At 41.9% G+C, this 16,977-nt stretch overlaps 1 protein-coding gene and 1 long non-coding RNA gene across 3 annotated transcripts in view; one reads left to right on the top strand and one right to left on the bottom strand.

Annotated features, from left to right (window-relative positions):
* The first annotated feature begins 107 nt into the window (after positions 1–107).
* On the top strand, positions 108–4,630 carry LOC116352936 (uncharacterized). The gene is made up of 2 exons (XR_004204243.1): positions 108–1,431; positions 2,122–4,630. It is a non-coding gene; the product is annotated as an uncharacterized LOC116352936 (long non-coding RNA).
* A 1,741-nt stretch (positions 4,631–6,371) lies between these two features.
* The window catches only part of LOC109868409 (integrin alpha-4-like), a 29,663-nt gene continuing 19,057 nt past the window's right edge, over positions 6,372–16,977 (bottom strand). For both annotated transcript variants that reach the window (XM_020457953.2, XM_031797820.1), the window contains exons 16-28: positions 15,492–15,641; positions 13,645–13,721; positions 12,283–12,433; positions 11,985–12,083; positions 11,661–11,737; positions 10,172–10,261; positions 9,637–9,724; positions 9,412–9,519; positions 9,100–9,225; positions 8,739–8,864; positions 8,460–8,558; positions 8,043–8,162; positions 6,372–7,848 (exon numbers count right to left, since the gene is read on the bottom strand). In XM_020457953.2, the coding sequence (XP_020313542.1) occupies positions 7,747–7,848; positions 8,043–8,162; positions 8,460–8,558; positions 8,739–8,864; positions 9,100–9,225; positions 9,412–9,519; positions 9,637–9,724; positions 10,172–10,261; positions 11,661–11,737; positions 11,985–12,083; positions 12,283–12,433; positions 13,645–13,721; positions 15,492–15,641 (1,413 nt within the window). In that variant the 3' untranslated portion in view covers positions 6,372–7,746. The remainder of the gene's footprint in view (positions 7,849–8,042; positions 8,163–8,459; positions 8,559–8,738; positions 8,865–9,099; positions 9,226–9,411; positions 9,520–9,636; positions 9,725–10,171; positions 10,262–11,660; positions 11,738–11,984; positions 12,084–12,282; positions 12,434–13,644; positions 13,722–15,491; positions 15,642–16,977) is intronic.

Genomic DNA, 16,977 nt, shown 5'->3' with positions numbered 1-16,977 from the left:
AGTCAGTAAACACATGTAAACACACACACACACACACACATGAAAACACACACATAAACACACGAAAACATTAAATACACATGTAAACACACACATGTAAACACACACACAAACACAGAGAGAAAGAGAGAGAGAGAGAGAGAGAGAGAGGAAATCCCGCTGTCACTAATGGAGTTTGCCGCCCTGCGAGCTTAAGCGGAATTAGCATACTGTCAAGTCAAATTAATCACTGACTGTCAAATTTCCCTAAAACACTTTTCAGGCTAATACAGATTAGTCCATTTAAGAGCCCAGCAGCCCACCTGTCCTGTTTTCCATCCAACACAATCTAATCTAAGCCTGTTTGTTAACCTACATTCTAAATATACAGTTGGCTGTATACAGGGGGATGCTACTGTGTGACTGGGTAGGCAGCAGATCACTCACAGTTTGTGGGAGTCTACTGTACCTGAGAAGAGACATTTTATTTTTTTGTGAGTTTCAATAGAACAGGTTTCATAATGTTCAGGGTAAACAAATAGTTTGAGGGGACTTCATAACCATACTGTCCGTCTGTCCATCCTTCTTTCTGTCTGTCCTTCCGTCCGAGCAGATCTGACTAATGTTTGTGTTGTTGGGCCATTTTCCATGAAAACAAGCAGGATGTGAAAATGATAAAATGATGACTCAGACAAACAAACGAACCAGACTATTTATTGTCTGACTTCTATTGAACGATTTCTGGGAAACTGAGTCTGAAGGACAACTAATGAAAAACATATTTACATCCCACAAACCTGATGGGGAGTCAGAATACATAAGCCAAACAATATGAGTTGTGGTAGGAAATGTAGACACACCTGTACTTCATGTACTCCCTGTATCATTCATCGACAAAAGATAGGCTGTGTCATTCATATGAACTACTTTCATGTTTCCACTGGCTTAACTGGTTTAAACGTTTGTCCAAGACCGGATGTAACCTTGGTGACCAGGGTCATATAACAGCGTGATTGCTGTTTAGGGAATTGTGTTGTTGGGGACATGTATTCACCCTGTGCATCATCATTGCCCCCTAGTGGTTATAATTAGAAATGACTGAGACGGTGGTATTGTTTCCTCAGCCCTTCCTTCCTCTATTCCTTACCTCCCTCTCAAAGCTTATTGGAGGTCCTAGGGAGGGGTCTTGGATCCTCCCCGTGTACAACTGGACAATAAAGTAATCTCCTCCTCCTGCTCCTCTTCCTCCCAGTTCAGTTTCTCCTTTGTGGAGACACACACGGTGCGAGCTGTGAGGCTTCGCCCCCGCTCTCAGAGGAGCTGGTCTGACGATGTCTGCGAGGACAACGGAGAGTGTGAATCTAAGAACACACCCATAATCTCCTCAGAGGGGACCTAGCCTTGGAACGTAAACGGAGACCTACGGGAGGTGCCCTCAGAGCTACTCATCAGGTTCAGCTCTTGTCATTGATTTGGCCCAAAGCACCACAGCACCTGCACTGATAAACCTCATATGTTAGTGGCTGGATTCAATCTGTATTGCTGAAGTTCAGAGCTGTAGCACGGTTGAAATTTAAATGCAATGTTCCCGTGTTCGCAGAGACTGTATTGACGGTAATCGCTGCATATGTCGGCTCAATCAGAAATGACCTTTACATTTCAGTTGTGCTACAGTACTGAACTTCAGTGATACGGGTGGAATCCAGCCCTAGGGGTTGAATTCATAAAGCCTCTCAGAGTAGAAGTGCTGATCCTGAAAGTGATCCTTGATCAGCAGTCCTACTCTGAGACGCTGTGTGAACACTGGCCGATATACAGTATAAGGTACAACTCTATCCTTCAGCTGGTCTAAAGCCCCATAGCACCTGTCAGATAGACCTTCAACCTGGATACAACCCCTGTATCAAATAACATGTTACCAAAGCAGTGACCTAACGCTGCTCACTATGTATAGCCCTACCTGTAATCTAATGGTCATATTAATCTGGGTTTAATTTACACCCCACAAAGAGAGTTCTTAGAGGTCATGCTCAGTATAATTTCACCGTCTTTTCAATCATGTATTTAGCAGTACTGTTAATTTGTCTGTCAGATATGGGACATTTAAAACCTCTTTAACTGATTTATTTGTTTCACCAGCAGGATAGATCCCCAACTCCCGACCCTGTTTGTTTCACCACCAGGATAGATCCCCAACTCCCGACCCTGTTTGTTTCACCACCAGGATAGATCCCCAACTCCCGACCCTGTTTGTTTCACCACCAGGATAGATCCCCAACTCCCGACCCTGTTTGTTTCACCACCAGGATAGATCCCCAACTGCTGACCCTGTTTGTTTCACCACCAGGATAGATCCCCAACTCCCGACCCTGTTTGTTTCACCAGCAGGGTACATCCTCAACTCCTGACCCTGTTTGGAGGGGACATCGAGGAGGCAGAGGAGGCACACATCAAGTGCAGCTGCATTTAACACTGTCTGTAGAGTGGAATCGATACCATTTAAAACTGTGTAAAGGGTGGAGGAGTCTTAACACATATCAACCTGCACTGCCACTGAATGTAACAAACAGGATTTCCTACTGCACTCTAGAAGAAACAGTCTTCAGTTTACAGACTGTCTACAGTTAAAACTGTCTACAAGAGAGGAGTATATAGACACAACCTAAAATGGTCTCCATGTAGAGTTGATCTATTATGCAGAACCTCAGGTTGCACTGCCACTGAATGTTACCGACAGGCATGACTACTGTACGACACTGTGAATGTTAAACATCAAATAACCAATGACAGACAGACACATTAAATAGAAAAAGTTCATTTTTACACGCCACACACTTATTTATTAAAAATAAAATAATTATTTTATTTTATTGAAATTCAAATTGGAATGTGCCCCCTTTATTTTTGTCATAACTGACAACTTGGTCAGGAAAGGTTGACTCCCTGAATTAACTGTCCTGAACCTTAAAATACAAGCAGTAAAAACATGTTACTAATCCTCATTCAACAACATCATCATCATCATCATCATCATCATCAAGGCATACCACATCTCCTAAACCTGAATGTTCCAATCCCTTACAGCTGCAGTAAGAACACAATCCACTAATTCCAAAGATTCCAACAGAGAATCCAAAGGGATGAAAATGTAAAAATGGGAAGGTCAGTGTTCCGTATGTTTCATTTAAGTCCTGGCATGTCTGCTATGCCTTGAGCAACATTTCTGAGTCACTGAAGAACCAGCTTTTACATTTTTTTTTCTGACTGCATTGAAAACTTCTGCATTTCAAAGTTGCTCCAAACATCACATTTCAAAGTGTTTTGTTGCTCCAGCTGCTCTGTATCGTTCCATGTCTCCAAACGTCAAATTTGGACGTTATGGTCCGAATGGTTAAGGTAATGGTTAAGGTAATGGTTAAGGTAATGGTTAAGGTTTGGGATAGGGTTAAAACATTACGTTTAGGCACTCCTTCCAAATGGTTAGGTAAGGGTTCATGTTGGGGATAGGGTAAAACATTACGTTTAGGCACTCCTTCCAAATGGTTAGGTAAGGGTTCATGTTGGGGATAGGGTAAAACAATTATAAAAAGGCATTTCTTGACATCCTCTGGACATAGATAAATGTCCAATTTCGACGTCAATCTTGAACGACCTGACTGGTATGAGTTGCTCACACACACACACACTCTGTTGTTCCCCTCTAATCAGGGACTGATTTAGACCTGGGACATCAGGTGGGTGCAATTCATTATCAGGTAGAACAGATAACCAGCAGGCTCTGGACCTCGTAGGGTAAGAGTTGAATACACCTGCTCTAGAGGGTCACACACACACACACACACACACACACACACACACACACACACACACACACACACACACACACACACACACACACACACACACACACACACACACACACACACACACAGGGTGCTGTCCCCTTGAGGAGTGTGTCATTCATGTGTCATTCAGTGAGTTGAGTGACACCCAACAACAGCCCCTTTTTTTCACAGATGACACTACACTGTCCTCCTCATCCTTCTGTTCTTCAGTTCTATACTACATAAATAAGCTTAAACTTCTGTCCCATCCACTTCTATATATATATATATATATATATACACTTCTATTGATGATATAGATTTGACATATAGATGTGTATATATCGATATACACTCAATGGCCAGGTTATTAGTTACACCCATCTAGTACCGGGTCGGACCTCACTTTGCCTCCAGACACACCTGAATTCTTTGGGGCATGGAAACGTTGCTCAATTGGTATCAAGGGACCTAAAGTGTGCCAGGAAAACATTTCCATCACCATTACACCACCGCCACCAGCCTGTACCGTTGACACAAGGCAGGAGGAGGCAATGGATTCATGCTGCTTATGCCAAATCCTGACTCTGCCATCAGCATGATGTAACAGGAACCGGGATTCGTCGAACCAGGCAATGTTTTTCCACTCATCAGTTGTCCAGTGTTGGTGATCGCGTGCCCACTGGAGCCACTTGTTCTTGTTTTTAGCTGATAGGAGTGGAACCCGGTGCGGTCGTCTGCTGCAATAGCCCATCCGTGACAATGTTCTGAGATGCTGTTGTACTGCGTCATTATTTACTTGTTTGTGGCCCACCTCTTAGCTTGCACAATTCTTGCTATTCTCCTTCGACCTCTCATCAACGAGCTGTTTTGTCCACAGGACAGCTGCTGACTGGATGTTTTTTGTTTGTCTCACCATTCTCGTTAAATCCTAGACACTGTTGTGCGTGAAAAGCCCAGGATGCCGGCCGTTTCTGAGACACTGGAACTGGTGTGCCTGGCACCGATGATCATGCCATGCTCAAAGTCGCTTAGGTCACTCATTTTGCGCATTCTAATGTTCAATCGAAGAGTAACTGAATGCCTTGATGCCGGTCTGCCGGCTTTACAGTGGGGCAAAAACTTATTTAGTCAGCCACCAATTGTGCAAGTTCTCCCACTTAAAAAGATGAGAGAGGCCTGTAATTTTAATCATAGGTACACTTCAACTATGACAGTTTTTTAATGAATTTATTTGCAAATTATGGTGGAAAATAAGTATTTGGTCAATAACAAAAGTTTATCTCAATACTTTGTTATATACCCTTTGTTGGCAATGACAGAGGTCAAACGTTTTCTGTAAGTCTTCACAAGGTTTTCACACACTGTTGCTGGTATTTTGGCCCATTCCTCCATGCAGATCACCTCTAGAGCAGTGATGTTTTGGGGCTGTTGCTGGGCAACACGGACTTTCAACTCCCTCCAAATATTTTCTATGGGGTTGAGATCTGGAGACTGGCTAGGCCACTCCAGGACCTTGAAATGCTTCTTACGAAGTCACTCCTTCGTTGCCCGGGCGGTGTGTTTGGGATCATTGTCATGCTGAAAGACCAGGCCACGTTTTATCTTCAATGTCCTTGCTGATGGAAGGAGGTTCACTCAAAATCTCACAATACATGGCCCCATTCATTCTTTCCTTTACACGGAACAGTCGTCCTTGTCCCTTTGCAGAAAAACAGCCCCAAAGCATGATGTTTCCACCCCCATGCTTCACAGTAGGTATGGTGTTCTTTGGATGCAACTCAGCATTCTTTGTCCTCCAAACACGACGAGTTGAGTTTTTACCAAAAAGTTATATTTTGGTTTCATCTGACCATATGACATTCTCCCAATCTTCTTTTGGATCATCTAAATGCTCTCTAGCAAACTTCAGACGGGCCTGGACATGTACTGGCTTAAGCAGGGGGACACGTCTGGCACTGCAGGATTTGAGTCCCTGGTGGCGTAGTGTGTTACTGATGGTAGGATTTGTTACTTTGGTCCCAGCACTCTGCAGGTCATTCACTAGGTCCCCACGTGTGGTTCTGGGATTTTTGCTCACCGTTCTTGTGATCATTTTGACCCCACGGGTGAGATCTTGCGTGGAGCCCCAGATCGAGGGAGATTATCAGTGGTCTTGTATGTCTTCCATTTCCTAATAATTGCTCCCACAGTTGATTTCTTCAAACCAAGCTGCTTACCTATTGCAGATTCAGTCTTCCCAGCCTGGTGCAGGTCTACAATTTTGTTTCTGGTGTCCTTTGACAGCTCTTTGGTCTTGGCCATAGTGGAGTTTGGAGTGTGACTGTTTGAGGTTGTGGACAGGTGTCTTTTATACTGATAACAAGTTCAAACAGGTGCCATTAATACAGGTAACGAGTGGAGGACAGAGGAGCCTCTTAAAGAAGAAGGTACAGGTCTGTGAGAGCCAGAAATATTGCTTGTTTGTAGGCGACCAAATACTTATTTTCCACCATAATTTGCAAATAAATTCATAAAAAATCCTACAATGTGATCTTCTGGATTTATTTTCTCATTTTGTCTGTCATAGTTGAAGTGTACCTATGATGAAAATTACAGGCCTTTTTAAGTGGGAGAACTTGCACAATTGGTGGCTGACTAAATACTTTTTTGCCCCACTGTATATAGCAAGCCACGTGACTCGTCTGTAGGAGTGAACCATTTTCGTGAACAAGGTGTTGTACCTAATAAACTGGCCACTGAGTGTATACAGATGACGTTCCTATGCATAAAGAAAAGCTTCAGCAGTGCATTCATAAATGTTTCGTACCTCGACCGAATCCAAGTAGTCAGGTCTGTGAGACTTGGGCCATGTTCATTAGGGCAGACCGTGGCAAAATGTTTTACAATGGAAAATGAGCAGTCCTCTATTAATGGACAGGTACAGATAATACCTTCTTGTTTCAGTTTGTGCTTATTTATCAAGTTCTGTTTTCACTTCCTGAGATCTTGGTAGGAAATCAAAACAGGAATGATAAGCCTATTTCTATGAGATCATGTAGCCCATGTTCTAATGTACATAATCCATGTTCTAATGTACATAATCCATGTTCTAATGTACATAATCCATGTTCTAATGTACATAGTCCATGTTCTAATGTACATAGTCCATGTTCTAATGTACATAGTCCATGTTCTAATGTACATAGTCCATGTTCTAATGTACATGACATGTTCTAATGTACATAGTCCATGTTCTAATGTACATAATCCATGTTCTAATGTACATAGTCCATGTTCTAATGTACATAGTCCATGTTCTAATGTACATAGTCCATGTTCTAATGTACAAGACATGTTCTAATGTACATAGTCCATGTTCTAATGTACATAGTCCATGTTCTAATGTACTGAGTCCATGCTATAATGTACATGACATGTTCTAATGTACATGACATGTTCTAATGTACATAGTCCATGTTCTAATGTACATGACATGTTCTAATGTACATGACATGTTCTAATGTACATGACATGTTCTAATGTACATAGTCCATGTTCTAATGTACATGACATGTTCTAATGTACATGACATGTTCTAATGTACATGACATGTTCTAATGTACATGACATGTTCTAATGTACATTACATGTTCTAACATACATTCAATGTAAACACTCCAATGTTTTAGTCTCACTGCACCAGACCCAGAGGTAAAGTGTAATATAGTTGTCCCGCTGACAACACATTTTAAACTTACACTTCGTCAGCCTTTTCCTCTTGCATGTTTTAGGGAAATGACATTTTTTCTTTCCTTGTCATTCTGAGCCATCACAATTTGAATGGTCCAGCAGTTCTTTCCCTTGGGTTTGGATGATCTCAGTCAAAATGTGCCTCTTAGTCCATGTTGTAGTATAGAACCATTCTGTATTAGGACACAGTCACTCTGTCTTGATCTCAATCTTAGGATCTACTCTCAGTCTTAGTCAAATGTTTTGGTACATAGTCCCAGCTATCCCTCCTGATCTCATCCTCCTTCTTAAATTGCCTTTTAAAGAAACCAATCTGAGAAGGAAAGAGAACAGGGTTCAGGTTCAGATTACAGTATATACATTGATATACAGCTACCATCTATACATCTAGTACTTCAAATTATGCATTTTAAGAAAAGGAAGCAGGAGAAGAAGACTGTGATTGGTTTGCACTTTGTAGTGTGTTTGCATCCTGTCTTGTGTGTGATATAAAGGAGTAGTACTGACCTTCCAGAGGGCGAAGATGAGCAGGGCTAGGATCAGGAGTCCCACCAGTAGACTCACTACAATGATAAACACCTCCACTGCTGCCTGAGGCTTCTGGCTGAAGTGGGCCTCCAACACAACCTGATACAAGGAATGAAATACAACACTATTACAGAACTCGTATAATATTTCTATGACGTGCAACAGCATACCAGGTTTTTTACATAGGGCTGTCATTACCGGCGCTGTCCTATGGATACCAGTGTTAATACAGTTTGAAACTCAACAGAGGTACTCAAGGTTACAGAGCTATCCTGACACCTCCTCACTCTACCAGGACATGGACTTGAGTGACCTCAATTGTGGAAAAGGGACATAGTATGTAAGTCGTAATAAGTGTATTCTCCATTAGACTGCTGTATGAGATTAACTTTTTACCTGAGCGATAGGGATCTTCTGTAGGATGATGGTTTGAGGGTCCTCCCTTGGTGATGTGATGACGCCAGTACTCTCCATCAGCATCACTCCATGACGTCCCTAAGAAGAGAGGAAGGAAATCAATTTGAGTAGACAATAGAAATAGAATGACTAGAAAGGGGGAGGGGCACAGACCATCCCGTACACACACTATACACACACCGGTACATTTACGAGACTGAGACTTTGGCCATGTAATGAGATGTGCAAGGGCACGTGTAACATAAGTTAAGTGTTTACAGGTGAGAGCTGTAGAACGGTAGGATTCAGCTTCACTTCCATGTGAATGGTGGCTTCTTTCCCAATGTCCATATCTCCTAGTCTACACTCCAGAGTCAGGCACAGGTCATCACCATAGGCACAGAACTATGGAGAGAAAGGTTCAAGTTCAAGTTTATATTTGATTTGCCATGTGTAATGGATACATTGTAAATCTAACACATCCAAAAGCTCTTACAATAAAACACGGCAGGAAATATGCAAACATACAACAATCAGCAATAAAATGTTAATGCTGAAATAAGGACAAAGGGCACAACAAAATGTGTGGTATTGATAACTATATATCAGAAGGGAGGAGGAGGTAGGGGGTGATATTTACCATTTTGCGTTTGCTGGTTTTGGAGAAGAAGAAGACCAGTTCTTTGATGAAAGAGGACTGTGGCACCTCACAGTCATCCTCCACCGCAATGGAGTCGTTTCGAATGGAGCATTCTCCAAGAGACGTCTGACAGATGGAAAAGAAAACAAGTTAAACATTCATTGATGTATGCCTATATCACAATGCAAACATGCACATATTAAGTAGAATAATTGAAAAGTTGAATAACAGAAATATATAATAATATAACAATAATCTAGATGAACGTTTAAAAAGAGACAAGTGACAAGATATGAATATTCCCAAACATACATGGAAGTCTGTGACGTGGAGTAATCTGTATGGATATGGTGACAGGATCTTGGGAATATCAATCTCCACTATCGTGTTGAGAGATTTGCTTGGACCAATATTGACAACCTATCAAGTGGAGGAAAGTACACAAATCAGTATAAACTCATTCATTCATTTGAAAGCTCCAACTAAGCTCTAGTGAGTCTATTAGTCTCTCATAAGTGTGTACTATACTGTACATACCTTGTAAGTGTAGTTGAATGTCTCTGTGTAGCAATCAACTGGAATAGGTGCCTGGTCACCAAATACAAAGGATGTTGGAGTCATAAACCTGCAAGGGAGAGCAGTGATTATCTTATGAAGTGCAATAAGATGTATTTAAATATATACTGCCAATGCTGAGCAAGGAACTGTCTTTGTTACTGTAAAATCAGGGGTCGACAAAAGGCGGCCAGCGAGCCAAAACCGGCCCTCAAGTGATTCGTTTTGGTACCCCACATTTTTTTGCAAAAGTTGTTTTTGGTCAAAAACACTGCAAAATCACCAGGAATTCAGCAAAAAAAAGTTTAATTTAGGAAATCTGTTCCTAAGTATTCCCACAAAAAAAAGATATTTGATCGTGTGTCAATGTAATGAAGTAATTAAACTATTGTTATTTTCAAATTCAATCTCTTTTTTGGCTTAGTTGTGGTCAGTTTGGTGTGTACAAATGATTATAATTATGTTCCGGCCCCAGACCATCCGCTTTGCCTACCACTGCTGTAAATCGGTGTCTTACCCATGAATGTTGACATCTACTCCATATCTCAGTGGTAACATCAGAGTGGCAGAGTTGTCATGCAGAAGATCCTCGTTTTCATAATTGTCCCTGGAAAATACACAATGTAAGATTTAAAAAAAATCTATTTTGATTACATTTTATAGTGATGCAGGCCTAATAACATAGCTCATGCCATTATACTGTTAAAGGACTCAAAACCAAATAATTTCTAAAACATAAGACTATTGCTCACAGTGAGGAGCATTACATGACACCTAGATTCAATCAGATCAAGCGTTAACCGGCGATCGCCATCACCCCCATAGATGATGTTTTGGCGATGTCGGAGGTGGAACTGCGTTGGAGCTATCAAATCGGTGATAGCCTAATTGATCATTGTCGTGAAGTCACACCCGCCCCACAGGGGTTCAGAACGAGAAAGTGTAGGCTATATAGCAATAATGACGAGCCTAACTGAGATGTATATTATATCTCACATTCCAGTGTTCAAACTTCTAAACAAGGCTGCATGGCATTTCTCTTAATGCAACTCCGTGCAGCCAATGGCAATGTCTGCTTTAGGTATAATGCTGGGAGCTGCTTGTGGATTTGACAGCTCTAACGCAGTTGTTCAGGGGCAGAATGACAGATTTCTACTTTGTCAGCTCGGGAATTTGATCCAGCAATCTTTCGGTTACTGGCCCAATGCTCTAACCACTAGGATACCTACAGAAACTTCACATTTATAGTCTTTGAACAAAACTCCAGTTAAGTTCAAGCATGGAATGTTCTAGAGTGTTCTGGAATGGCCAAACATTCCAAAGCCATTATTTACCCAAAAAACAAAACACAGACCGCAAGGAGAATTTCTTAACCACACAATCAAACAACTATGGGACAGAACCCAAAAGAGGGAACCTGCAGCACCCTCTGATTTGAATGATTCAGCTAACTGAGACTTTGTGTTTCCTGTTCCCCTAACAACAGAACAAACACATAGACTACATCATATCTCACTGTGTCTCACTGGGCTTTTTACGATTCTCCGTTTGCCTGTTCGGTTTAATAAGGCTGGTCAGCAGCAAGACGTCACAGACGTTGTAACAAGACGTCAGTTTCAAAAACATGTCATTCGATACACAGTAGGTTGCTGAGGGGAGGACAGCTCATTATAATGGCTTGAATGGAGTAAATGGAATGGTATCAAACACATGGAAACCACGCATTTGATGAGTTCGATACCATTCTATTTAATTCAGTTCCAGCCATTTCTATGAGCCTGTCCTCTCTAATATGGGTGCCACCGGCCTTCTGTGATTTGATTATTTCATGTATTTCGGAGAGAAAATGTATTCGGGGGTTAGGGGATCGGATCTTAGGTCAGAAGTAGTGTAAGCACATCCAGTTACTTACAAAAATCATGAAAGAAAGATACTGACAAAGACCTTTGAGTCGAAACATTGCACTCGATAACACTGTCATTCAACAAAGTTGGGTCTGTACTTACCCACTAGCGTTGATGGAGATGCTAACGTCACCAACACTACTACTCTGGTTCACATCCAACAGAAAACTGATATTGACCTGCAGAAAAGATGCAAAGTCTCATTAGTTACCAAGCAAGACAACAGCATTAGTTGTGGAAAATAAGCAGGAACATTGGCACCTAACTAAATAAATTGGTCTGAGTAATTAGTTCAAATTAGTCTTCAGCTGATGGTGTTTCCAACAAGCAGTGAGAACACTCAGATCCTGTTTAATGGAGTAACTTTGGTGTAAGGTTAGAGTAAGGTTGGAGAAATGTTGGAGTCAGGTTGAGTGTGAAGCCTACCTTGGCCCCAGAGCTGAGGTATAGGTTTCCCACACTGCAATCCACTCCTACTATTGTCTTGTTCTCCTCTGAAAAGTCACAGCTCACAAACTTCTCCTCCTGAAAACAATAACAGATAGATGATGGGATTGTGTGAGTTACTTATTGCAATCCAAGAGGGCACATATTCTTCTGCTTTCTCACAGAGTTGTGTGTGTTTCTTGAACTGTCCATGCAACAACATCTAAATTACATTGGTGATCATGTGAGAATTTGAAAAACTTTGGGTAATCAATACATACATCAGTCAAACACTTACTGCGTCAAGCACTTTGATGTAGTGCAGGTTACTGGGGAATCGGAGCTGGAGTCTGGGGAGGAATGCATCATCTCCCGTGTTCACCAGGGTTGTGTTCAACATGATGGTCTTCCCATTGCCAACTGCAAAGTACGGCATGTTGTTGTGTCTCCTGCAATAATAACAGTCTTATTATAAACTGGGTGGTTTGAGCCCTGAATGCTGATTGGCTGAACGCTGTGGTATATTACATTGGTAACCAGTTTATAATAGCAATAAGGCACCTTGGACGATTGTGGTATATAGGCAATATACCACGGCTAATGGCTGTTTCCAGGCATTGTGCATTGCATTGTGCATATGAACAGCCCCTAGCCGTGGTATATTGGTCATATACCACACCTCCTCGGGCCTTATTGCATAAGTATAAAACTGAAAGTCTCTCTCCTTATACCTGTGACTAACAGACGTCTGTGCTAAAACCACAATGAATCATACCCTCTCTTGTAGGCAATTATTGCCTTACTTCAATTGACTTTAGTCATACAACAAAACATATAATTTCATACTTCATTAGACTTGAGTCATATAACTTTTTTTAAAGTGCCAGCTTCATGGTTTCAGAGGAGACCAACAGACTAAACAGTGACAGAAATAGTAACAACAGAGAGAAACAACATGTCCCAAATGGCTCAATGGGTCCTGGTCAAAAGTAGTGCACTACATACTGTAGGGAATAGGGTGCCACCTAGGATGTGCTGGTTTCTTGGCTTTTAGGGAATTAGTAATTACACCTTAGGGAGGGGAACTGAACTGAGCTGGCACTGAGACTAGGGCTGCATCCCAAATGGCACAATATACCCTACATAGTGCATTACTTTTGACCAGGACCTACAGTATAGGAGGTGGTTTCCTTGACACCACCAGCACTGAGGGCCTCACAAGCCTGCACACACCCACACACCCACACACACACACCAACACACACACACACACACACACACACACACACACACACACACACACACACACACACACACACACACACACACACACACACACACACACACACACACACACACACACACACACACACACACACACACACACACACACAAACACATGCCTCATTAATAATCAGATCATGTATTAGCCTGGCGGTTAAGCATTTAAGTGTGACCATATTGGTGTAATGGAGGCTCTACTGACAACACTTGATCTTGGTCCCATGAAGGTTGTTTTCCCTCCAGAAACACTGTTTGTTTTAAATGTTGTATATTTAATTTGTAAAATGAACCTAGAAAGTCAAAGCTTCAAGACAAAAGGTTGTGAGAAAAAGAAAACATATTGTAATTGAACATGATGAAATGCTACTGTACTTACTGTGGTAACACCAGTTGAGCAGAGACCTGCAGATTGGTTGAGCAGTTGGCCAATGAACAGTACCGAGCAAACTCTGTCTATGGATAGGAAAGGTGCAAATAAAGTGTAAGATGATGGGGCCATCCGTACAGTTACGAATCCTCCAGAGGTGTGGACTCGAGTCACATGACTTGGAGGAGTCAGACTCGAGTCACAAATATGATGACTTGCAACTCGACTTTGACTTTAACACCAATGACTTGTGACTTGACTTGGACTTGAGCCTTATGACTCGACCTGACTTGATACCCCTCCCCAAGAGCAAATATATAAAAATGATGCTATTAAAAAAAGTGTACAGCGCATCAACTCTTCATTTAACGGATTAAAGTTTGAATCGGACAGCAGCCAATTAAATTGTGCCAGCTGAGAAAAAGTTGCGTGTGGCTATGCAGAGGAATGTCGACAGGTGAATTCAGATTGAGCCCTTGGAAAGATGATAACCAAAATTATTATTTTTTGATATAAAGACTACAAAAAACGGATTGCTACTTGCAAAACATGCGGGAAGAAAATGACAGACAGAGGCGCAACAACTTCCAACTTTGTTCGACATTTGAAGCTGCACAAAGAACCGTAAGTCGAGGCTAATATAGCCAACAGCTATATAATTTATAACTTTACTAGTGTAGCATACAGGCTAACGTAACGTTAGCACCCAATTAATTGCACCCAAGATTGAGCTACAACTGGCTAGGCATTTGGTAGCCTAAATCCTGACTGATGTTACTGGTGTTCTGAAAACCATTGAAATACATTAGCCTACTGTAACCACACAGAGAGAGTGTGTGGAGGTGGGTGGGTGTGTGTGTGTTAAGGTTGGGCGATTGTGTACAAGCCTACATCGCCGACTTTGCCCCCATATCGATCCTCAATAGCCGATCGCTATTGGGGGGGGGGTCTTTCTCATGGCTACCCACGTATTTCCTTGGAAATATAAAGTTTATTTGGCATTCATGATTTTAAATGTAATATACTAACTATTACTTGTTAGAAATATGAAATTGTATTACATTTGGTGAAGAGCACATTAGGACTTGTTTAGAACTCGAAACTCAAAGTTTAGGACTTGAGACTTGCCTGTCTTGACTTGAGTCTTACTTGTGACTTGTAAAACAATGCCTTGGTCCCACCTCTGGAATCCTCTACCATACCATGCATCAATATGAGTGGAGAACTGTATAGCTAGTTTCCCGGACACAGCCTAGTACCTGGGCTAAAGAGCACTTTCAATGTAGATTCTCCATTGAGCATGATTCTTAAAGCTAGAATCCTTTCATTGAAACAATAACAAGACGGGCACCCCGCCTCGGTTTTGTTGAAACTCTGAGAGACGGAGAAATGTAACCACTCTCAAATTCATAGACAGAGCTATGGATACCAGGACTGACTATCCATGACATCAACATTATAGTTTTTACATTGGCTGCATGGATTTGAATTAAGAGAAATCTTATGCAGCCTTGTTTACAAATTCGAACAATGGAATGTGAGTCGTAATCTACACCTCGATAAGGCTGATATAAATCCTCAATATTTATTTTGTTTAATGATTTTCAATTTCAATTCAATTTTATTTCTGTATAGCCTACACTTTCTCATTCTGAACTTCTAATGCGAGTGGGATGGGTGTGGCTTTGTTACAATGATCTGCATCTGCTCACCGATTTGACAGCTCCAACTCAGTTTCACCTGAGACACCGCTAAAACATCAGCTATGCTGGTGTCCACTATCTCCGGGTTAACGTTTGATCTGATTGAATCTAGGCCTTAATCTGTGTCTGGGAAACTGGCCCTATGAGACTCACCTTATTGGCCACCAGGTTACTGTGCCCCCCTCTCTGCTGCAGTATGGGTTTCAGAGCAGGGAAAGTGGATCCTCCGTTATGGACAGTGTGCTCTCTGAGGGTGTACGAAACCTCAAAATGGATGGGTGTGAAGATATCTCTGACATCTTTCTACAAGCAGTAAAGAGAAAGAGAAAATTAAAGGATCAATTTACATACAACCTTGAGAAGTAGGGAGCTTCTTGCTTGACCTCGCTAATGGATGTTCTGGGGTAGGTTGTTGTGGGGGTCTGCCTGTGCTCTGGCACAATGTTACAGTGTCCTGTGCTGTCTGTCCCACTAAAAGAGTTGGCTTGTGGCCACTGCAGATGTCCCGAAGAGCCTCTCCTCCAGCTCAGACACCTGCCTTTAGCTTAAGGAGGGATAGGGCACTACAGTAATCTCCTAATTATGACATAGTTTTTTTTTTAAGACAAAGATATCTATTTTATATTTTGCTAAATTGTTGCTAAGTGTTCTGACTAAGTTGTAATGCTATGATACCAAAAAAGGACTGCTATACGTTTCTATGACTGAATGATTGAATACATAACTTTGTAAAATAAAGAATTGTATCTAAAGAGCGAGACGCTTGAATGATTCCTATGTTCCATCCTCTCTTATTTTTTCAGTGAGCACACATAGCAACTATAAACCAACGCTTCATTACCTGCAAGGAAACACGTGCCATTATCATTGCTTTGCACAAAAGGGCTTCACAGGCAAGGATATTGCTGCCAGTAAGATTGCACCTAAATCAACCATTTATCGGATCATCAAGAACTTCAAGGAGAGTGGTTCAATTGTTGTGAAGAAGGCTTCAGGGCGCCCAAGAAAGTCCAGCAAGCGCCAGGACCGTCTCCTAAAGTTGATTCAGCTGTGGGATCGGGGCACCACCAGTACAGAGCTTGCTCTAGAATGGCAGCAGGCAGGTGTGAGTCCATCTGCATGCACAGTGAGTGGAGGATGGCCTGGTGTCAAGAAGGGCAGCAAAGAAGCCCCTTCTCTCCAGGAAAAACATCAGGGACAGACTGATATTCTGCAAAAAGTACAGGGATTGGACTGCTGAGGACTGGGGTAAAGTCATTTTCTCTGATGAATCCCCTTTGTGATTGTTTGGGGCATCCGGATATAAAAGCTTGTCCGGAGAAGACAAGGTGAGTGCTACCATCAGTCCTGTGTCATGCCAAAAGTAAAGCATCCTGAGACCATTCATGTATGGGGTTGCTTCTCAGCCAAGGGAGTGGGCTCACTCACAATTTTGCCTAAGAACACAGCCATGAATAAAGAATGGTACCAACACATCCTCCTAGAGCAACTTCTCCCAACCATCCAGGAACAGTTTTGTGACAAACAATGCCTTTTCCAGCATGATGGAGCACCTTGCCATAAGGCAAAAGTGATAACTTAGTGGCTCGAACAAAACGTCAATATTTTGGGTCCATGGCCAGGAAACTCCCCAGACCTT

This window comes from Oncorhynchus kisutch, linkage group LG2 (genome assembly GCF_002021735.2).
Source record: "Oncorhynchus kisutch isolate 150728-3 linkage group LG2, Okis_V2, whole genome shotgun sequence".
Taxonomy (NCBI): domain Eukaryota; kingdom Metazoa; phylum Chordata; class Actinopteri; order Salmoniformes; family Salmonidae; genus Oncorhynchus; species Oncorhynchus kisutch.
This window is presented reverse-complemented; position numbering and strand designations above follow the sequence as displayed.